Source organism: Lygodium microphyllum, chromosome 12, assembly GCF_053477565.2.
Source record: "Lygodium microphyllum isolate KBCC chromosome 12, Lygodium_microphyllum_v1.1.10, whole genome shotgun sequence".
In the NCBI taxonomy this organism is placed as follows: domain Eukaryota; kingdom Viridiplantae; phylum Streptophyta; class Polypodiopsida; order Schizaeales; family Lygodiaceae; genus Lygodium; species Lygodium microphyllum.
The window spans coordinates 14115069-14139196 of record NC_141146.1 but is presented as its reverse complement, the minus strand read 5'-3'; the positions used below and the strand labels follow the sequence as shown (position 1 = coordinate 14139196).

At 38.2% G+C, this 24128-nt stretch overlaps 1 protein-coding gene across 1 annotated transcript; it reads right to left on the bottom strand.

The window, feature by feature from the left end:
- Positions 1-16823: 16823 nt before the first annotated feature.
- Positions 16824-19806, bottom strand: LOC148027476 (U-box domain-containing protein 17-like). Its single transcript, XM_087688899.1, has one exon. It carries the CDS (start codon positions 19140-19142, stop codon positions 17133-17135), a length of 2010 nt encoding a protein of 669 aa, XP_087545025.1. The 5' UTR covers positions 19143-19806; the 3' UTR covers positions 16824-17132.
- Positions 19807-24128: the final 4322 nt, after the last annotated feature.

Genomic DNA, 24128 nt, shown 5'->3' with positions numbered 1-24128 from the left:
GGAGCACTTAGCCCAAGGTTTTTCCATTGCGGGAGATTACTTTGAACCACTTTCGCGCAAGATTTAGGGTCTTGAATATTTCGTAGTGGAAATATTACAATTGTTATATTTGATTTATTACATCTACTTATAGTTGGCACAATTATATCACCAATCAATTAGTATAGTCAGTTATATATTGTTTGACTTAATAGAACACTTTTCTTTATATTGTACTTTATCTATACTTTATGTATAAGAAGAAAAACTAGTGAGAAAATGTTTTGGTCTCCATCTCTCTTACTGTGCTCTTGAGTGAGATTCCTCTGTGTGTATTGTGTATGTTCGACACAATAGCTCAAGCAAGTCTAACTACCATGCAATTTGTGACATGGCATCAAAGTGGCACCACTAAGATAGGCTGATTTTGAAGGCTGAAGTGAAGGAGAAGAAGCAAGGACTCAAGCAAGCAAGCAATAGATAAGAAGCTCTCCCATTCTTTGTAATTTACTTGAGCTCTTTTGGCATAAAGGAAACTTGCTAGACTTGTTATATTGCCTATGAAGAGTGGCTACAAGTGGTTGTGCCCTCATAAAGGCATCTTCCAAGTTAGTGGGTAACCAAATACAATAATTAACGAGTTACTAGCAATGTGATGATCATAACAATCACCAATATGCTAAGCGTAAATGTGCAAACCCATCTAACTAGGCGGTCCATCATCAATGTCCACATGTATTGAGCTTGCCATCTCAGCACTGCCCTCTCAAGCTCAATTACATCTCTATAGCTCCAAGTAAGCTTTCAAATCCTTGAAGCTTCTATGCATCCAACACCTTTGTGAAAATTTTAGCTACCTAATATTGTATACTGACATGCACCAAGTTGATCTCACCTACAAGTATGTTCTCTCTCACAAAATGGTAATGCACCTTAATGTGTTTTATGCTAGCATAGAAAGTAGGATTCATAGCCAATTGTATACTACTCATGTTGTCATAGTGAATTATAACCAGTCCATCTCCATGCACATACAAATCTTCCATTAACTTTTGTAACCATACCACCTCACATGCTTCTATAGCAGCACCTCTATACTCATCAATGTTTGTACCCAATAAAATAGCCATAGGTTGCTCTTTATTTCTCAAAGTAATTGCTAACCAAGAGAAAGTATGAGTGTGCTTGTAGATCTTCTATCAGATGTACTATAAATCCAATTTGCATTTTTGTACCTAAATACATGTAGATCCTTACCTACTTATATAAAAATTTCATAATCCAAGGTGGACTTTGCATACGTCAATATGCATATGACTACATCCAAATTAGGCTTCCTAGGTACCTACATAAGCTCACTCACAAGCCTAACATCAGCACTAAACTTTAGGTTTTGATCTAATGGCTCTAAAATAGGGTTACATGCCATTATACCATACTTGGATAACATATCCAAGCCATACTATCTTTGGAACAACCATATATCATCAATATATTTTATCACCTTAATACCAAAAAGTACCTCAATTCAACCAAATCCTTCATCTCAAACTTTTGCTTCAAAAATCCATTGACATTAGCAATCCCACTCTCACTATCATTTATAATAATCAAGTCGCCCACATAGATGACTATGATGATCAAACCTACATCACCCTTCCTTGAATAAAATAAGTGATTTACATCACAAACATAAAAGCCAATGTTGACAAGATACTCAATGATCTCCTTAGACCATGCTCGAGGTGCTTGCTTCAACCCACAGAGTTCCTTTTTTAACTTGCATACATAGGTGTGATTCTCATAATCCTCTTGACCTACTACTTGCTCCTTATACATATCTTCTTACAAATCATCATGCAAGAAGGAATTCTTCACATTCATGTGCTATAAACGTCAACATTTGGCTACTGCCAACTTTGTTAATTGCCATTCTAGCAAGTGAACTGAATGTCTCCTCATAGTCTATGCCATATGTCAATGCTTAGCCATTCACAACTAAGCTAGCCTTACACCTACTAGTAAAACTATCTACATTATGCTTTATTTTATAGACCCACATATAGCCAATAACTTTCTTGCCCTTGGGCAATGATACTAGATCCCAACCAATATTGGCCTCTAATGTAGCCATCTCCTCATCAATAGTTGCATCCCAATGAGCATGACCGATAGCCTCATCAAAATAAGTGGGCTCAATATTCTCATCTACCTTCATCATATAATCATAATGGTGAGTTGCATAATCCTTAAAACTAAATCTTCCGATAGGATGTCTCACCATTCTAGACTCGCATAACATTGGATCACTCAACAGAGCCTTTATATTACCATGTGCTATTTATCTCCACATGGTGTCTTGGCCAAAGGAATGTCAAGCTCATTATCCAAACTCTCTTATTATCCACTAGAGTCTCCATCAAGAACCAAATGACTACTAGATACATCGTTACAATATGACACTCTATTATTCTCTTTTTCATTATCTATAATACTCATAGGTGCACATAAAGAAGCGGGGTTGCTTCTTCTCTCAGACCAAGAATTGATTGCATATCTACTACTAGATGATATCTTTGGTCAACTAAGGGTTCATGATTCTTGCCTTTTTTCTACACATGACTTGCATCTCCACTAGATCCATACCAACTACTCATTTTATCAAAAGTAATATATCTACTCACTCTAAACTCACCACTGTATAGGGTTATAGCAACAATATGCTTTTGCTTGGTAGAGTACTCAATAAAGATATATTTTTTATCATTTGGATTCAACCTCAACTCATCAAGCACATGAACATATGCAATACAACCAGACACTTTCGACTGTGAGACATTAGGCAACTTTTCATCCATCAATACCCATGCAACTTTTGTAATATGTCTATTTTTCCTTTCTGCAATCCCATTTCATTGTGAGGTATACCTACATATAAACTATTACTTTATCCTCTGAAACTTCAAAATATCAATATCACTAAACTCATTAGAGAGGTATTCCTTCCCTCCATCTACCCTCAAGTACCTAACTTTTAAGCTTGTTTTTGTTCAACAACAACCTTGAAAGTTTTAAAGTGCTCAAATACTTCACTCTTTTCCTTCATGAAATATATCCATAGCTTTATAGAGCAATCATAAAAAAATATACTAATTACCACCAAGAGATACATTTTGTGTAGACCCCCAAACATATTATGCATAACAATAATTGTATTCCTCCTTACATCTCTTCATATGCAAAAGGTTGTCTTGTCTACTTTCCAAACTAATTTTAGCCTTTGTATATTTGCATGCCCAATATGTTCATATCATATTTCAATGTTTGCAACCGTTTTCTTTAGCATTCATAATAGCATTTATAGTAGAAATTTCGGCATCCAAAGTAAACGTATAACCAATTATGCTTCCTTTTGCAATCACCTTGCACTTATTATTAATACCATCAATAAAACAACCCCTCATATTTAATCTAAACATAGCCCTTGCTCTACCATCTAACCAATAGATACCAAATGTGATGGGTGGCACATCGATAACAATTGATAAACACTTTATTTGACCATCATGCAATAATGAGGAAACTTTTCCAATGTGTAAAATCAAATAGCACAAATCATCACCCATCTCTTTATAACTTGCATTATGTAAATTGTACTAGCCTTCACTCTACCAATAGATAGATTTTTGAGGACATAATTTCCATCAGACTCTTGAGCATCTGGTTCAATAACAACATTACCCCAATATGCAAATGAATTGCAAATAAAACTTGCTCGATCTTTGTTATAGCATCTTGTATAGTTGATATGGTTTTAGCTTCCAAGTAAATCCTATGTAAAGATTAATTAGCTTTTCAATTATTTTTCAAAGTGCATGAAGTATATTAGCCTAAGGAATATCTAAAACTGGCTTGACATATGGGTCTTAGAGATACCTAGAGGGGGCTCTATTTTAGTAGCTTGAGCTCAAGAGTGCTGCTAGAGACATGCAATATAGATAGGGACATATAGAGTTTGCTCCTTTTGATACATTATACATGCACTTGAAAGTATTGAAGTTGCCACCTATGTGTCATTTGACTTGGTAGTTTCCAAATCCCTCGACAAATATCTCTTCTCCTGCTTGTTGGCTCTTAATCACATTAGGTATTGAAGTTTGATAGAAACCCCAAAGTAGTGTATCAAAATCCTCTATATCTAGATCAAAAGCTCTTAACTACCAGATATTGCGTTCAGATTGAATACTAAATAGCATTGAATCACTACAATGACCTGATAAAAGTGCTCTATTCATCAAGCTAATGGAGATCCTTTCTAATTTTGTACATTTTAAAATCTCACTTTCATCAAGTTTAATCACAAACCTGGCTATACTGCTTGTACCTCTTCTAAAGACAAGTCATAGAATTCGATCAACAAACGTTGTAGGATAGGCACATCAAGAAAAATCTAGTTTAATTCATTCAAAGGGACCTCTTTCTTCTTGCTCTTGAATCGGGCCTTGATATGGAAAGACTTATCCAAAACTTCCATCACTTTACAACTCTTTATATGATAATCTGCGCCATAGATGGCCTTGGAAGTAAACAATTGTGTACTTGACCTTATGCACTAGTTCAAAATCCAAAGAATGATGCTTAATGAAAGAACCCAAGCAGCGTCTCTCTACTTTTTTGATTTTTTCTTTCTCAAACCTTGGGGAGTGTTGAGAGAAAAATTAAAATTGAGATGCCGTTGAAGCATCTCTCTCCCTTGTATTTGAATGATGAAGAGACCTAAACAAGATCGATATCACAACTCAAATACTACTATAAGCAAAGCTATATTTAACATTTCTCAAGTAAAAACGTGTACGGTGCTGCTTGGATTCTTTTACTGCAGTTATCTCCTCCTCATTTGAGATTCTCAATATTCTTGAGAGTTCTTTGTCAATTTCAAAGACCTAATATAGTTTATTTTGACTGGTATGCTTTGGTGAATTTCTCTAATGAACAGATATTTTATTAACAATGTTGTAGTTTTGGCGACAACTCATCTCTATAAGTTTGTTAACAAGTGATTTTCAAAATATCATTCTCTATAACAAGATTAAGCATATAGCCTAAAAATCCATTATAACCATCACCAATAAAACGTATTAGTGATAAAGAGATATTATAAAAAGGATGAGTACTATTTTTAAAAGGATCTCTGGGATATAACCTTCCATCCAACCACAGATCAAGATTTTTTATTTCCTTCAAATCAAAACACATGTTTTATTGATTATAAAATGGTGTTTTGTTTTGTTCTTTTCATGATTTGTCCATACTCATATTCTAGCTCAATGTGAAGATGATAGAGAGCTCTTTTACCAATGCTATAAATATTATTGGATACTTAATCCATAGCTAAAAATGATCAGTAACTTTGAGTTTAAAAAACTGTGTGAATTCAAAAAAGAAGAAGAATTAAAAAACAACTAATAAGAAGGAGAAGAAATAAAGAAGAGAATAAGGATGGAGTGAGGCAATCAAATGTTTAAAAGAAAGCAGGGTCTTCATTATTAAGTCAATCATTGCTATCTTTATGGTGACTCACATTTTAAGGTTTGATGCAACCATGAGAATATTATGATAATGACTTTTTAACAATGTTAGATGCATTTATTTATTAAAAGATAAAATTTTCAAAATATAAAATAAATCTTATTTTTAAAACAAATTTCTCTCTCTAGGATATCTTAATGTCTATTTTTGAGATCTCAAATCTCTCATAATGATTTCCATGCTACAATTTACCACTATGAATGGCATCCTTCTTATCATGACAATGGATTGCAATATGAGCTGTTCTTCTATAACAATGCCAAATTTACTAGAACCTCTATTCTGCCATCCACCTCTTTCTCTAGGGCTCCCCTTACTTTTAGAATTACCACAACCTCCAAAAATCTACATATAAGAAAATTGTTGATTTAACTCGTTTTATTGGTTATTATAAGCACATCCTTTACCATGCCCTCTTAAAGAGAATTTTCCATGTCCCGTTCCTAAACTTGAGTCAGAATGGCTGGACTTGTTGACCACTTTTTTTAGATGATTTATCTCGTATTTGATATTTTCAATGATTATGAGAGAGACCAAGTTATCAAAAGTTGAAAATGGCTTCTATATTACACAAAAGTAATAGAAAATTTTCTATGCCTTCTCATTATTAAGGCTACCTAAAGAAGATGAAACCAAATCATCATAAAGGGGCATTGCATCAATAGTTGCTTAGGCACTTGCAATGCTCCTCAACTTCAAAACATACTCATTTATGGACATCTTTTCATTCTATTATTCGACTCTTACTTAAGCTAAAACTTTTGTGCCTTTGTCATTAGGGAAAATATGGACATGAAAAGGACCTTGAAAGGATTTGATTAAGGGGTGATTACTTTTTCTAATCCAAAGACGAATGCAGACCTACATGTCATCATGATTCTCAAAAATGGTTTTCTATAAAACTAGGATGGTATAGACTTTAAAAATCCCTGCAAAATTCACACATGATTTTGCTTAACTACTTAGGATATGTGTGGCCTAACAACATTGGCCATTGTCTTGGTCCAAGGGATCTCAAATTCAAGTCTAAGCATGTGAATGTTTGCACATCGAAGATTTTGTGGGGATACTTGGCCTTCGGTCAGTAAGTGTTGCATATATGGCTTTCATATGGTGCTTCCTTCCTATGTGCTATTCTAAAAAACCAAATTTTCTTATAATTGAAGGTGGCAACTTTCCAATTTGAAATTTAAATTTCACTCTTCCACCTTTACAAGTGGTAGCTAAAGAGAGAAGGATATCTTTGTAAAATTCAAACTTGAAGATCCTTTTTTTACAATACCACTCTTTTTGTGAGAACAACTAACTTTGTGGGGTAAATGTAGAAAGTGGATAGAGCGTGCACACCAACTCCCTTCTCATTGGTCCACCTTCAAATCTCTCTTGATTAGAGATGCCATTAACTCTTAAGCTAAAGGGTGCTTTTTTCAATCCATATTTTCCCTAATGATTTACTAAAAACATATTTTTGGAGATGGTCCAAGCTGCATGTGAACTCTATACATTTCTAATATGCCCTAGTATTGTATTATCAATGATTGTAAATAACTAATACATTACATTTTTGTATTTTACATTCCATTCTTTCCATACCTTAAATTCTTTTGTAGTCGAAGGATCACTTAGCTCTAGTTATTTTCTTATCTTAGAACACACTCTACATTCTTTTTGCAATAAGGAAGCTCCTCACACAAAGCTTGGGGTAGTTATTCTTATCCAACTTCTCAATAATAGGTTTTCTACTATTCTTAGTCATTGTGAGAAAATTGAGCACCAAACAACAAGCAAGTCTTCTATAACTTTTCACAAGAAGTGCATAGCAATAAAGTAGGTAGCCTATTATACTAACTACTCGACAATACATACACTTTGCAATCTACTTGTAAATAGATATTATGCTTGCTTTTTGACAAACACCTTAGAACTTAGCAAATTTGAAATATGTAATATGTGCACTTAAAAATAATCAGCATAGCCAAACTTACAATATACCTCGAAATAGTTGTCCTTAACCTTGTGGAGTTAGAACAGGGACTCAAATGACAATCTAAGATTTTTCCTTTACCTTGCTTCCGGTACCTCCACAAGCATTATCTCAGGGAAAGAGTGAGAGAATGGGAGATCTTCTTACCCATTACTTGCTTGTTGGAATCCTTTCTTCTTGTCCTTCACTTCAATCTCCAAAACTAGCCTCTCTCTCAGTGGTTTGTTGCTGGAATCCTTGCTCCTTGTCCTTCACTTCAGTCTCTAAAACTAACCTCTCTTAGTGGTGCTAATTTGATACCACATCACGAATTACATGGTAGGAAGACTTGCTTGAGCCACTACACTAAATACACAAAATACATGTAAGGAGAAGCTACTCAAGAACACAAGAAGAGCGATGGAGGCCAAAATGTTTTCTTGCTGGTTTTCCTTTCTTCTTCCTCACAATATGGGGTGTATATAAAATGTATAAATAAGATACAATATAAAGAAAGGTGGCCTATTAAGTCGAGCAATGCATAACTGACTATCCTAATTGACAAGCATTATAATTATGCTAGTTCTAGGTGCGTGTAATTAACCAAATATAATAAGTGATGAATTAGTGGCCATGTGAGGATCATAATGATCACCGATATGCTAAGTGCAGACATGTTATGTTATGTTGTGAGTAACCTTAGGGAGAATTGGCCTACTTCCTTTAACATCTTGGATGATAACTCCCTTTCCTTTTGGATTAATCATAAGGGTAACTCTCTCTTAAATTGAAGGTGAGATTTGATTTTGGAGAAAGGGGTCTTCTTTGGATTTTTGAGCTAGTTGCTTTTTGCAGGAAATGCTTCCCTATGGACACAGTTGTCGCACGGAAGAGGAGAGTTAAGAAAGTTGGAGAACTACTCCTTCCCCCATACTTAACGAGTTTATATGCAGGGACTTGATTGAAAATATAAGAACATATCTCCTCTATGCCTCTTTCAAATGAGAAAGAGGGAGAATATTATATGCTTTCTTTGGGAGTGTGAAAAATTTAACCTCTTTGATGCAATCTTAGGAAGGTCACAAACTATGTTGAAGTGGTAGTTCATTTAGGAGATTGAGGCAAGGCCAATGATGAAGACGAAATGAAGGTTTTGGAGTCTAATGTATGTTGAGATATCGAGCTCCACTCGTGATATGCCAGGGTGACCATTGTGCATTTATGTCACCGACTTGTCAGTTGCAGATGCGGTTGGTACACCGCCCATGAATAATAGCTAGATGACAGCTATCCTTATCTACTCTAGTTCATGGCTCAGTTAGTATGCCACCTTAGTTAGTTGAGTTTGGTTTGAGACCCATATATAGGGTTCTTCTATTTCTTTGTATGAGAGTTCTTTTTGGCTTACACAACTAAGAAGAGGAAAACTGTTTTCAGCCTCCACCCTTGTGTGTATTCCCCCATTGTGCAAGCAAGAAAGCTACAAGTGAGACTCCTTCCTTCTCTCCCACAATCTTGACATGGTATTAGAGCCTTGTTCGTGGTAAGGAGCTCAAGAAAGCAAGCCAAGTTCGTGGTGTTCTGGTAAGAGGACCAGTGTTGCTTTCATTCTTCTGTTTTGGGAGCAAGTCTCTGCAGGTAGCACAGCCGAAAAGTGCAAGAGTGTATTGTCTTAGGTTGAGACACCCTTCGCGGTGAAGCAAGAGGGCAGTATATGCTGCGGGAGAGGGCTTTAGCCCATGGTGACCTTGTTTTTTTTATTTGAGGCCATTTCGGGGCCTATTTTGGAGGCGAAAGTTTTATGCACGTACTCAGGAAAATGCCCAGTTTTATGCTGTGCAACCACTGTTCTATAGGTCGGTGAAAAGTTACTGTAGAAATTGCATCGTATGCTTGTACGCAGAGACATTGGGAGTTACAGAATCATCCTTGTTGCCTGTTGATGCAAAATCGTCACTAGGAAGTGACTGTGTGATCAAATACCACTTTCGTCAGTTTTTGCAGATTTGCCCTTGTGAGGCTGAAGCTGTGTTCTTTGCAGTGATATCATTTTTTCCAGTGTTCTGTAATGGCATCTGATTCTCTTTCACAGATTGTCACTGAAAAGCTTGACAAGAACAACTTCCAAGCATGGAAGTTTAGAATGACGAATTTCCTTATGGGAAAAGGATATTGGGAATTTGTTGCAGGAAATAAAGAAGAACCAGTTCTTCCTGATGTTCCCAATCAACAGCAAATGCAGGCATTTAAAGCATGGCATGAGAGAGCTAGGAAAGTTATGTACTGGCTGTCTATCAGCATTTCAGACTCTATGATTGTGCATATTCAAGATGCAAGTACGCCAAAGGAGGCATGGGATACTTTGTCAAAAATGTATAGCACAAATACGCAAGCCAGGAAAATGCAGCTCAAGCAAGAGTTGCATAATGTGCAAAGAGAAAATATGAGCATCAATGACTATCACATGAAGGTGAAGAAGATTGCAGATGCACTTGCTTCCATTAGATCGCCAGTGGAAGATGATGATTTAGTTTCTGTGACCTTGAATGGTCTAGAAAATGATTACGCACAGTTCTGAACATCCATTTCCGTTCGTGAAAGATTTCCTGATTTTGAGGAGTTGATTGCTCTTCTAATTTCTGAGGAGCAGAGAAATGGTGGTGCATCTTCTTTAGGAGGAACTTCAAAAGAAGCTGTCTTCTACTCAAATGCTGGAAGAGGTAGAGGTAGAGGTAGAGGTAGAGGAGGCCGATCTGGAGGCCGTGGTAGAAATCAGAATATGCAGCAAACTCAAGAAAACCAGTCCTATGGAGGAGGACGTGGTAACTCTAGAGGCAGGGGGAGCCAAAGAGGTCGTGGTGGATGGCAAAGAGGCCAAAATGCAAACAGCAATGTTGAATGCTACTACTGTGGTAAAATGGGTCATATGGCTAAAGACTGCTATAAAAAGCAGAATGACATCATGAATGGAAAATTGCAATAAGGGAATTATGCATCTTCTAGTAGACAGGGTGATGACAGAAATGAGCATTTGTTTATGGTGCAGCACATGAACAATTCTATGACAAGTGCAGAAGAAAGCAACAATGTATGGTATGTTGACTCAGGTGCATCAAACCACATGACAAGTCATGTAGAATGGATGGAGGATGCAAGAAAAATGGAAAAACCAGGATTTGTGGAGACTGGTGATGATACCGCACATCCTATTGTGCAGATTGGAAAAAATCATTTGTCTATGCAGGATGGGAAAAAGAAATACCTGTCAGATGTATTTCATGTCCCGAATATCACCAAGAATCTGGTTTCTGTTGGTCAAATGGTTGAGCAGGGCTTGCAGGTCAGATTTAATCCTCATGGATGCTTTGTTGAGGATATGAAAAATAAAGGTCGCTTGATAGCAAAAGGAAAGAAGAAGGGCAGAATGTTTACATTGGATGCAGACATGCCTGAATTGAGTGCAGCAATGTTTGCACATGGGACCAGTGTAGTTGTAGATATTGATATCTGGCATAAATGCATTGGTCATGTTAATGTACAGCGACTTAAATCAATGCAGGCCCAAAATATTGTTGCAGGATTGCCTAAATTCAAGGTTGCAGAAATGCATAAGGTATGTGAAGCCTGTCAGTTTGGAAAACAGGCAAGGAAACCATTTCCTAGACATGTTCAAGAGAGTAAGAAGCCATTGGAATTAATCCACTCTGATGTGTGGACTACTAAAGCTGCATCTCTTGGAGGTTGTCATTATTTTGTCACTTTTATTGATGACTATAGCAGAAAAGTTTGGGTGTATTTTATGAAAAAGAAAAGTGAAGTTTTTGGGCATTTCAAAACTCTTAAAGCTATGGTTGAAAAAGAAACAGGCCTGTAAATAAAATGCCTAAGGTCAGATGGAGGGGGAGAGTACCTCTCAAATGAGTTTGCAAGGTTCCTGCAGGAGCATGGCATAAAGCAGCAATATTCATGCAGTCATACCCCACAACAAAATGGAATTGTAGAAAGGAAAAATAGGCATATTGGAGAGGTATCTCGTGCCATGCTCAATAAAAAAGACTTGCCAGATTTTTACTAGGCTAAACCAGTTGCTACAGCAGTCTACATAATGAACAGGACTCCCACTGTAGCAATACATGGCATGACTCCAGAGGAGAGGTATACTGGTAGGAAACCAGATATTTCTCATTTGAAGATTTTTTGTTGCATTGCCTATGTTCATGTGCCAGATGAGTTGAGATCCAAGTTGGATCTAAAAGCTGAGAAGTGCATCTTTATTGGTTACTCTCTGCAACAGCAGAAAGGGTATAGATGCTATAACCCTTCTACTCGTAAGTTTACAGTGAGCAGAGATGTTGTTTTTGATGAGATGAGTAGCTGGTATAAACCAGTAAATGTGATTGATGATGTAGATGCACAGAATGGTAATGCTGCATAGAATTCACAGCAGCAGTCACAAAATATTAGTGGACCTGGAGCGTCCTCTAGCAGTGATTCACATTCTTCGCCATGGACAGGCAGATTGAGATCAGGAGAATCTTCTCAAAGCAATGCAGATAGTGGTATTCAGGTATTACGAAAAGGAAAAGAGAAGGTAGATCAGCCCATGCTTGATGTGAATGCAGGTCACTCTTGTGTGGATGGTGAATCCAATGGCTTAGAACAGAGCATTGATGATGAGTTGGGTATTCCTTCTATTGTTACACTTGGAGTAAGGAAGACCATGGATGTTTTGAGAGCACCTGGGAGTGAACCTACTTTGCGCAGGTCTACCAGAGCTAGGTATCCTGTGGATAGGCTGAAATATGATGGATTTACAACCATTCACTATGCCTATATGATCAAAGTGATACAGGAACCAGAACCCACTTCTTTTGAGTAAGCCATGGGAAAAGAAAAATGGGAGAAAGCCATGGATGAAGAAATGGATGCCTTGGAAGCAAATGCTACATGGGAATTGGTACCTTTGCCTAAAGGTAAGAATGCAATTGGCTGTAAGTGGGTTTATAAGGTGAAGCACAATGCAGATGGTTCTGTGAATAGATACAAGGCAAGATTAGTAGTCAAGGGGTATGCACAAACATATGGCATTGATTATGAAGAAACATTCAATCCAATTGCAAGGATGGCAACCGTAAGAGCAGTCATTGCTATGGCTGCATCAAAGGAATGGTCTTTACATCAGATGGATGTAAAGAATGCCTTCTTGTATGGTGATTTGTAAGAAGAGGTATATATGGAGCAGCCACCAGGTTATGTGCATGCTGTTCATCCTGAGTTTGTTTGCAGGTTGAAGAAAGCATTGTATGGCTTGAAGCAAGCACCTAGAGCATGGTCTGACAAGATAGGACAGCATCTTGTCACTATTGGCTTTCAGATTTCCAAGGCAGATTTCTCACTTTATGTGAGAAAAACAGAGAAAGGTATTATGCTACTTGTCATTTATGTTGATGATTTGATTATGACAGGTGACAGTGATGAAGATATCCTTCATGTGAAATTGCTATTGAAGCAAAAATTTGAGATGAAGGATTTGGGAGAGCTGCGTTATTTCTTGGGCATGGAGGTGATTAGATCACCAAGTGGGATACGGCTCTTGCAGAGGCAATATGGATTGGATATGTTGTCCAAATATGGGATAACAGGCTGTAAGCCTATTTCAGTTCCTTTGGAGCAGAATGTGAAGCTGAGCGCAGATGCAGATGAGCTTTTGGAAGACCCTACTATGTACAGACGCATAGTAGGAAGTTTGATTTATATGACTATTACCAGGCCAGATTTGAGCTATGATGTTGGATTGGTAAGTCAGTTTATGCAGGCTCCAAGGAAACCGCATTTGGATGCGGCTAGACGCATACTCAGGTATGTGAAGTCCACATTGCAGTATGGACTACTTTATGAGACTGGGGTTCAGATACAGTTGCATGGATACACTGATGCTGATTGGGCTGGTAGTATTTCTGATAGACGATCTACCAGTGGGTATGTGTTCTCTTTTGGGAGTGCTGCAATCACTTGGAGCAGCAAGAAACAGCCTACAGTTGCCTTGTCGAGCATAGAGGCTGAGTACAGAGGTGCAGCAATGGCTGCATGTGAGGTAGCTTGGTTGCATAAGCTACTTTATGATATGCATCAGCCTATAGATGGGCCAGTTGTCATTTATTGTGACAACATGAGTAGTATACACTTGGCAAATAACCTAGTCTATCATGCTAAAACAAAGCACATTGAGGTGCATTATCACTATGTGCGAGAGAGAGTTTTACTAGGTCTTATTGATCTAGTTTATGTCAGCACAGAGGATCAGGTAGCTGACATATTCACGAAGGCATTGGGCGCAGAGAAGCTGCGCAAGTTCAGAGACCTGCTTGGTGTGCAGGAATTGGGATTGAGCTCGAGGGGGAGTGTTGAGATATCGAGCTCCACTCGTGATATGCCAGGGTGACCGTTGTGCATTTATTTCACCGACTTGTCAGTTGTTGCAGATGCGGTTGGTACACCGCCCATGAATAATAGCTAGATGACAGCTATCCTTATCTACTCTAGTTCGTAGCTCAGTTAGTATGCTACCTTAGTTAGTTGAGTTTGGTTTGAGACCCATATATAGGGTTCTTCTATTTCTTTGTATAAGAGTTCTTTTTGGCTTACACAACTAAGAAGAGGAAAACTGTTTTCAGCCTCCACCCTTGTGTGTATTCCCCCATTGTACAAGCAAGAAAGCTACAAGTGAGACTCCTTCCTTCTCTCCCACAATCTTGACAATGTAGGCTATCATCTTGAAGAATATTTGGAGTGTTAGACCAAGAACAAGCTTGGCACTATTGCTTCTCTCTCCAAAAGTGTTTGGAGGAGGCTCTTGTGGTCTTGGAGAAGATTTGCTAGAATCATGGAAAATCATTCTCTTGAAGGCAAAAACTTCACTAGAGCATTGATGCAATGAATTTGGAGAAAAACACATATTGGATGTGGGAGTTAGAGGTGCCCTTAGCAATATAGCTTGGGAGGAGAGCACATCATTTGGCAAAAAGGAATCTATTCAAAATAAATCACATGCTTGACCAATTGATAGGGCACACAATTTGGGGAAATGGTCGCAAGGGAATGTAGATCTGTAAGGCTAGTAGAGTCACCTAGGAAGTTGTAAGAGGAGCAACATGTCAATAGAAGAAAAAAAGGCCTTCATCAAAGTAGGATACTCTCCCTTCACTCTGCATGAAAGGTAAGAAGATTTACGGCAATCTTGTCCCATAGGCAATAAGAAGGCTCTTGAGCAAAAGCAACATGAACTTTCAAAAAAATAGAGAAAAATGGGAAGTAGAGCTAACTAATGTCGAGATAGAGAGCTTTGTTTGAGGCAATGTGGCCACTGCAAATCGCGCTAAAGGGTAGGCTATTTGCCTATCGCCACCATTGGAGCCATGTTCATTGGCAAGAAGTTATTTAGATGAGTAATCTCTATTGGAAGATGTAGTTGTGGTGCTAAGGAAACTTTAAAGCATGTGTTCTAGAACAGATGCATTGCATTGCATATGTGGAGTGAAGTGCTTGCCAATTTAAAGATTGAGCAAGAAGGGCAAACTCCATGAAGCTATGTATATTTGGGAGCACAAATCAAGCTAGTCGAATGCAATTCTCGGTCATTAACATAATTAGAATTCTAATGCTTTACCTGGAGGGGTTTACTATATGTAAATCATCTATATCATGTGAATTCAAGGCCTACTTAAAAACACCCTTATATTTGTGAATTGTTCCTAGATAAAACACATCCCCTTTCTTTTCAAGTTGTGAATGACCCCTTTATGTGATACCCTTTTGTATGTGAAAGTTGTGTAGAAATGGTATTTTAAAAATCCATTCTTTCGAATCCATGTGATATGCTTACATATTTATGAGTGAATCCCCGCACCCTCCCCTTCTCCGCCCCACCTTGTGAGTGCTTTAGGACCTCTGGCAAGCCAGAATTAGGCACATCTTTGGTGGAGATAGTCACCAAATCCCTTGGGGGGGAATCCATCCTAAACCTTGGTGACATGTAAGCATACTTAGTTCCAACAGTAAGATAAGTCAAGCAGAACTCAGTAAGCTGATTGTTTGGCTTAGCTATTGACTGCTGTACTGGTAGATACTACTTTAATTCTTTCATATAATACAATATTTCTTTGCATCTAATCTTACGATGATCACGAATCGTATCAAAGTGGTAGTTCATTTAGAGATCGAGGCAAGGCCAATGATGAAGAGGACATGAAATTTTTGGATTCTACTATGGGGCTATCATGTTGAGGAAGATTTGGAGTGTGGACCAAGAATAAGCTTGGCACCGTTCCTTGTGTGCTCAAAAAGTGTTTGGAGAAGGCTCTTATGGTCTTGGAGCATCTTATTTAAAGGCAATACTTACGGAGTGTAGCTAAATTGTTTAAGAAAGCCATGCAATTTTGTTTTGATAATATTTTCGAATATTTAGACTTAGAGGAGATGCAAATATTTATAATCATATGTGTACACACATACACACACACAAAAGGCTTTTTTGTTGTTGTTTTTGGCAGCTATTTTCATCTAAGAAAAACAAGCCCTTAATTTTCTTTTGGTTTGCTTGATAAAATGCGTCTTCAACTCCATCTTCATGTGATTGGGGAGTCGATTGCTCTGACGAACTGTTCTCTGTCTGCCTAGAACTCAACTGGTATTGGTGCTTATCAGCTAGCTCTTGTATTGACACTTATATCTGTTAATTCGTATGCATCTTCGTGTCTAAAATTCATAAGCATCACTACTATAATTGTTCTTGAATGTGAATCTTGAAACATGGCAAATCGTTTGTTAGATGAAGGAACAAAAAACCATCGATCTGGTGGCATGACATGCAATCTAATTAGCTGATGGGAACTATTTAAGTGCATGTTAACAGATGCTACCTTGCTTAATTTGGTTCATGGCAATGGTTCTTTACTCCTGATCATTGGCCTCCGCGTTTATAAATTTGATCCAATTCTAGTACAGCACACATGAAACAGTAGTATTCCCATGTCATTACTTTAGTCTCGGTATGCTAATAGTAGACTACACTGTAAATCAAACTGAAGAAATAGACTTGACTACAAATCAAATTGAAGCGATAATCACACATTACAAATTTTTGGAAGGCTGCTGCAGGAGTTAACATACGTTTAATCTTCTCACTTGTTCCCTTACAAAAAATTTCTCACTAGATCTCAAAGAATATTTATTCCGCTGTATGTTGGACCACTGAGACCTTGCAATTGACCCTAAATGAAAAAGTAGTGAAATCAAGAAAGCATGTGCCTATTAAATGCAGGAGAAAGCCCATGTGACAGTAGCAATGTCTCAAAATGGTAAGATATGAGGTTAGGATCCATGATGTTGGCTTAAAGGAATGGCCTATTATTCAGGATGAATGAAAGATGCAGGCAAAATTAATGCATACTCACAGTGATGGAGTGTGTCAAGGAGACATTGATCTTCACAAGTAGGTTGGAACCTACTTATGGCAGAGTCTAACTCTTTAATCTACATTTAGGACTTGGGTTTTGTGTATGATTTTATCTGAGCATGTACTATCTCCCAGTTACATGTTCTATTACTCAATATCAGATTCTCTAAGAATCTTCAAAAGCAGGGATGCTTTTCTTTGGGCTCTAGGAGAACCATCCAATGCTAGCCTTTGCAAAGAGGAGAGAGCAGTAGGAAGGATCAAGACAGATCTTTTAACTTCTCCTCCTCCGCTCTTACACAAAGCCAAGAGGACTGCAGTAGAGTTCTCCTTCCCTTTGGTGGAGCCAAATGTTAACAGTTTTACCAGCAAAGGTATGGCCCTAGTCTTCCTTATAGCCATCAGGCCCTCTGCACATGGTGCTAATATGGCCAACACTGCCAGGGCATCATCAGTTAAGCCTGCATTGCCATCAGTTAAGAGACTGACAAGCACTGGAATAGCTCCAGCAACCACTACCTTAGGCTTGTTCCCTGCAAATATCGATAGATTGAATAAGGCTGTTGCTGCATCCTTCTTTCCTCTTGGACTCCCTTGCCTTAGTAGATCAACCAAAGATGGAATAGCATGTGGGTGGTTCCCTATTGCAACCTTGTATTCATTCACCAGAGAAAGGCTGAAAAGTGTGGCAGCTGCATTCTCTCTGGACTCCATGTGTTGGCCAGCTTGTAGGACACTCACGATCGCATTCACAGCACCTGAAGCCATAATCAAGGCCTTGTTGTGATCATAGATGGATACATTGAGCAACGCAGTCATCACATTCTCTTGGGTTTGGGGGTCTTTGGAGGACAGAAGAGAAACAAGAAAGGGTATAGCACCCGCCTCTGCTATACATATCCTGTTGTGCTCACTACTCTTTGCCAGCAACCTTATTTCATAGGCCACCTGCCTTTGTATTTCAGGTGATCCTGTAGCTAATTTTCTCACAAGAAAAGAAGCAGTTGTCCTGGCATCTTCTAGAGCTGAATGAGTCATTGTTACATTGCTACGATCTGTTGCTTGGCAGTTCAAATTTATTTTGTCACCACATTCATTGCCAAGAGAGAGACTCTTTTGTGCACACCATTGGCTAATCAAACTTCTTAATGCATAATTAGGAATCAAGCTGACATGAAGGAGCTTTTGCCCACTTTTGGGGCATGTTGAGTGACCTGATTCGATCCACCTTGTTATTGAGCATCGGTCATATGTATGGCCAGTTGCCACCACCACAGGATCAGTCATCAGTTCAAGAGAGACTGGGCACCTAAATTCATCGGGTAGAATTAAATCCCTTGAATTTAAGTCATCATCACTAATGTTGGCTACAGAAGCTTGATTGGCAATTTTATCTAGGTGTGGATTAAGGGCAGCTAAGTAGCAGTTTTTAGGGCTGCCTTGGCCATAGATGACACATGTGGCATACCGCAAGAATGTGATCAGCTTGCTGATGGTTGATAAAGTAGCAAGTTTGCCTGTGTATGCTTGGTTATGTATCTCTTGTTCCAATAACCTGATCTCTTTATGGCAAGATCTGGTGTGATATAAATCCATAGCCTCGAGAATCCATTGCATTTTACCTGCATTGCAATCAGCTTTCCTTTCCATGTCATGAATTGCAGACAGCAGCGCCGAACAAACTCTCTCGTCAGCTGCCTCCTTGATAATTTTCGTTCTCTTCAACTGTACATGAACCAATTCTATTTGCTCGCGGAGCTCTTCGGGTATGTCCATGAGCTGTAAGGGAAAGACATCCAAGGCCTGATCCATAGCTTCAGCAATTCTCTTGAACTGATGAACAATGGCTTCGCTGTAGACTATCTGCCACATGCTGCTGCGCTCCAAGCAATCTTTGAGTAAGAGTTCAGCTCTTCTAATGGTGAAGCTGAGCTGTTTAAGGCATATCAAAGCTGATGGAGGCAGGGGAGCCTGGGAAATGCTTAATTCTTCAAAAAGCATGGTGAGCAGTTTAATCCTTCTCACCATCATTGATGTATTGCGCTGGTGGTGCACAGTAACTGGTCCGAAGGATGCTACAGTCTGAGACATGGTGATCAAGCCCTTGATTAAGGCCTGTGGATTGTTCAAATTAGCCATGGTATGACCTGTTGCCATCCAGTTGGGATGAAGCTCAAGTCCGTTGGGGACGAGAGATTTATGAATCAGGCAATACCTTGCCCATGCAGCCAGGTACAAAATTCCCCGCGCAACCAGGCACAATTTGGATAAAGGCTCGAGCAGAGACTAATAAAACTCCAACTACTTGTTTGTTCCTGGTCCCCCATAACGCGATGGTGTTGATCATTTCGTGATCAAGCCCTAATTGATCATCAAGAGCTGTGAACTGTGATTCAAATTACCCATATTACGACCAGCCATGTCTGGGATGGAAGAGATGGAAACAATTCAGATTAATTCATCATACAGACTCGAGGCCGCTAGCTTATCAACATCTCTCTCTCTCTCTCTCTCTCTCTCTCTCTCTCTCTGTGTTCGTGTGTGCCTCTGCCGCTTGATTTGGAGGTAGAAACGATGAATGCTGATAATGATGATTTGATTATTGATGATGATGATCCTGCTGCTGATGGAAGATGATTGTTATGGTGACGGATGACTGTTATAACGATCATGATTGCTGTTATGATTACGATGATGATAAAGAGAGAATGATAGATCCTGTTAGGAGATGTTCGGCAGGAGATTGCAGCCGTCCTGGCCGGTTCTAAAGTCATTCCATAACCTTATTACTCTCTATCGAGGCAAAGAGCAGGCCTTCTCTTTGTCGTCACCTCCATCTCTCTCACCCACGCACCCTGCCCCCGTCCCCTCCCCCTTCTTCTTCTTCTTCTTCTTCTTCTTCTTTTCGTGAAGATAGTTGAATTAAATGGCAATATTTACATCAGACCATGGGGCCAGCTTAGAAAAATAAAACAAACACAAATCAATATTTACATCAGACCGTCAGGTCAGCTTAGAAAAATAAAACAAACACAAATCAAGTCGAAAGGCCTCTAAGACCAACACACAAATATCACACAAAAATGGATAGTTGGAGTAGAGCGAACAATATCTAGCCAAGGAGTTGCAATGTCAAGAGGAACCAAGTCAGCCTGTTGTTGATACCATACAAGAGATTCGCCATAACAATAAACCACGAACACGGGCCACATGACCATGGATACCCAAGGCAAAATAAAAAATGAAGGCATTCCAAGTATGCCAAATATGGCATAAAGTTGTTCATCTAAGGAAATGGAAAAGGTATGAATGATCTAATTGTAAGGTGGATATAGAAAGCATCCTTCCCATAATCCACGAATGAGCTGATATATGTTGCTACTAAGTCACTGAGAACCACACACGGGAAACAAAACTCCAAATCTGACGAGCAACAGGGCGTGTAGTGCAAAATACACAATGACCATGGGAGATCTTGCGAGCATGCAACACATCCCCCCAATAAGCAACCTCCATATGAAAACTTTACCCTAATAAGGAATCTTAGACTTCTAGAGTTGGAAAAGTCTTTCCTGGCACTTCTTTTTGCTATCCCGAATATGCCACATTTTATTGGCCTTTCTAGTGACCCATCTCTTGATCTTGACCATCTGATGATAAATTTGATTTGTTGACATGTTCTTGAAATCATCAGGTATCACAAACATCCAATCCTGCCAAGGACATGAGGGATGTAAAGCAAGCAATGGATAGTACCTCAGAAGCTGCTCCTGTAAGGACGACCAAATGTTATGATAGCCACAAGGCAGCTGAAAGTACTGACGAATGCACCGGAAGTCAACCACGCAGTGTGAACAACAAAGTAGCCAAAAAAGCCTCTTGCAAACAATTTATCAATTACTCTATGAGAAGTGCCCTCTCTACCTATTCTCTTGAGGAGATGTGTTTTATTAAAAATTCGGAGAGTATGAGTAACTAAGATTTGATTAGAGTGCTTGGCCTTGTTAAAGGCCAAATCATTTTTTACTAGCCAAATAGTTCAAACAACAAGTGCTCTGAGAATTGCCCATACTTTCATAGGATACTCATTGAAATCGTTTCTATCATTAAATATCACATGTTTCGAACTTACTAGATAGTGCAGTTTTTTCCACACCTTTGCATATGTTTTTCCACACTCCCAACAAAGAAGATACTTAGCATTCTCATGATCAACTTAACATATTACACACACTGTAGATTCCGTAGTATTAAAGTATCAAGCTTATCATGAGTAGATAGTTTGTTTGCTATACCCTCCACAACTTAACATTGAACTTATTAGATTATATTAGAATCCATACCTTCTTAAGCCTCTTCTTCCACATGTTTTCAAGGTGCCTTGGAGCTCCATGTTTTGCCATTAGTCTATTATTTACAAGGCCTCACATATTACGTTTCAGAAAGGATGCTCTTTTCTTCATATCAATCACAAGTTTCCACTCCCAATTCTTCTAATATTAAGGAGATTATTGGCATTAACAAGACAAGCTGTAGACCAAAGATCTTTGACATTGCTCATCATATTTGCACCAATTTCTATTCCTAATATGTTGGCCAAAGAGGACAACAATCTAGTGAGAGGCTAGAAAGGTGCCTCTATCTTTATCCCAAACACCAAGATAGCTTCGAATACCTTTAAGAGGTATAATCTTCTACAAAGGTTGAGATTGACTGTAGTGGGATTCAAAATTATGTGTAGACCAAAACACTAAATCATATTTAGCAAATAAGAGAAGTAATATATTTTCCATGTAGGGCACCATGCCAAGTGTTGCCACCCTAATCTATGCGAAATGCATAATAGGGTTGCAGTGCCTCATACGGAAATACATCTCGCTGTTGTAGGCAATACGGAAAATACCTAATACTACATCAGGCAATCATAGGAAACTCAAAAAATAATGATATAGAGACATGGGAATACATACTACTTTACATATAGAACTACTATGACTAAGGTTCTAACCATGCTAAGGGCAAACATAGTGCTTCAAGCCATAACTAACACCTAGCACAACCTAGCGGATGGTAGGCACAACCATGGCTCAAACCCTTACATATATAACTACTTTATTAGGCATACAACTTCATTAGGCATCCAAAGACTACTTTACATATAGAACTACTATGACTAAGGTTCTAACCATGCTAAGGGCAAACATAGTGCTTCAAGCCATAACTAACACCTAGCACAACCTGGCGGATGGTTGGCACAACCATGACTCAAACCCTTACATGTCATTGTGTCAAATCCATTATCCAGAACTAGCATAACTAATGAGAAAATTTATACCTCACTCACAACCTTGCACCATGAAGTAAGCCACAAAGAGAACGATAAGTATTTTGTCTCACACACTCTCTCTATGTTTATATATATATATATATATATATATATATATATATATATAATCTCTCCTTCTCTCTCTAACTACTTAAACAAATAAGCCAAGACTACATCCTTGAGAGTAGCACATATAGTATCTAAACTATAGCTTGATATATGTCAATATGTCATCTTAACTCTATTTTTGACAAAGCTTGACATAAGTGGAAGATAGCCTTGATCATTGCTCGAGACAACAAAGAGAAAGAAAAGTTAACAATGTAGAAATTATAAACTAAGCATTTCAAGGGATTGAAAGCATGTCTTATACAAGCTCATTCTTGACTAACACAAATGAGATAGGCTCAAGTCACATACAAAAGACTTTTAAGTTGAATAATAATGAAGCATAATGTAAGTTTCACAATATTTTACCACCTCCAACTCCTAGTGCTTTTGAGGCATGCTTCCTTTTTTTGAAATAGAAATAGTACCTACTTATATGGAAGACAAAAATTAACCAAAAATATGCAAAAAAAGGATACAACAACACACCATTAGAGTGGGACAACCAAGACTTGTGATTGGTATCATGGACTCAATATATTCTCTAAAAAGTATTTTAGATGTGCTAGACCACCACAGCATTTGATGAAGTAACTTGTCAAAAAAAATTCAACTAAAACCTACTAATAGTAGAACTTCCTTCAATGCCTTCCTCTAGGGAGCAAACAAAAAAAATCCTTAGATATTTGGCTCAATGTTTCCACTCAAAAGAATTGCTAATGCACAATAGATTGGCCAAGTCATCATACTCAAACTTGGCTATCCACATCTTTTGAGAAGGTGCTAAACAATGCTAAAATTGAACCTCCAATCCATACATTATGCTTTTGGTCAGGTGGAGCAAATACCTTAATCTTTTGATAGGTGCAATATAAATTATATCCTTGCTCGTTGATTAGAATTCCAAGTGGCATTATAGAGCATCTCTAAGTGCAATATTTCCATACAAATCTTCATGAATATCTAAATTAAACTTCATAATAGAACTTTACATACTCTCATAATTCTTGTAGCATCAATCCCAAGAAGGGAAGGTTGCTGTCAGTATCTACTCTCATGATTCTTGTAGCATCCATCCCTAGAAGGCAAGGTTGTTGTCATTACACATCAAATTTTTAGCACCATTGGCAATAACTTGCACCATTACCATAAACAAGGAGTTGAGCTTCCTCAGCTTCTCCCATTTTTACTTGCAACTATCAAAAACCTATGAAAATGAGATATCTAAGGCAAGGAAATGGAAGCTTAATTGGTGTTATCCGTGTTTGTAGCAATAATGTGAGCATCATGAGAATCAGTGATAGACTACTCTTGTGCATGTTGCTCATGTGATACAAAACATCAACGTCATGAACCCTATCAAATGTGAGCTCCCTTATCTAAATCATTCAAAAGCTATTTCTCAACCTTAAGCAAAGGTTCCAATTGTGCATTTAAGAGAATCCTCTCTTAGCATTCTCTTGTGCCACTAAATCAATCTCATTCTAAAACTTATCTTGCATAGTGGTTGTCCACTCCTTAAATGCAATCAAGGATATCTTACACTTTGACAACATGTCACCATAATCATCAATCTATCTTATCAAAACATCCACTTCACTAGCATGCAAACGCTTCATTTTTTCGGTCTCAATGAGAGAGTATCTTTTTGGTCTTCATACAAGACAGCTACTACTATAATGAATGAACCACATCCATTTTGACAGCAC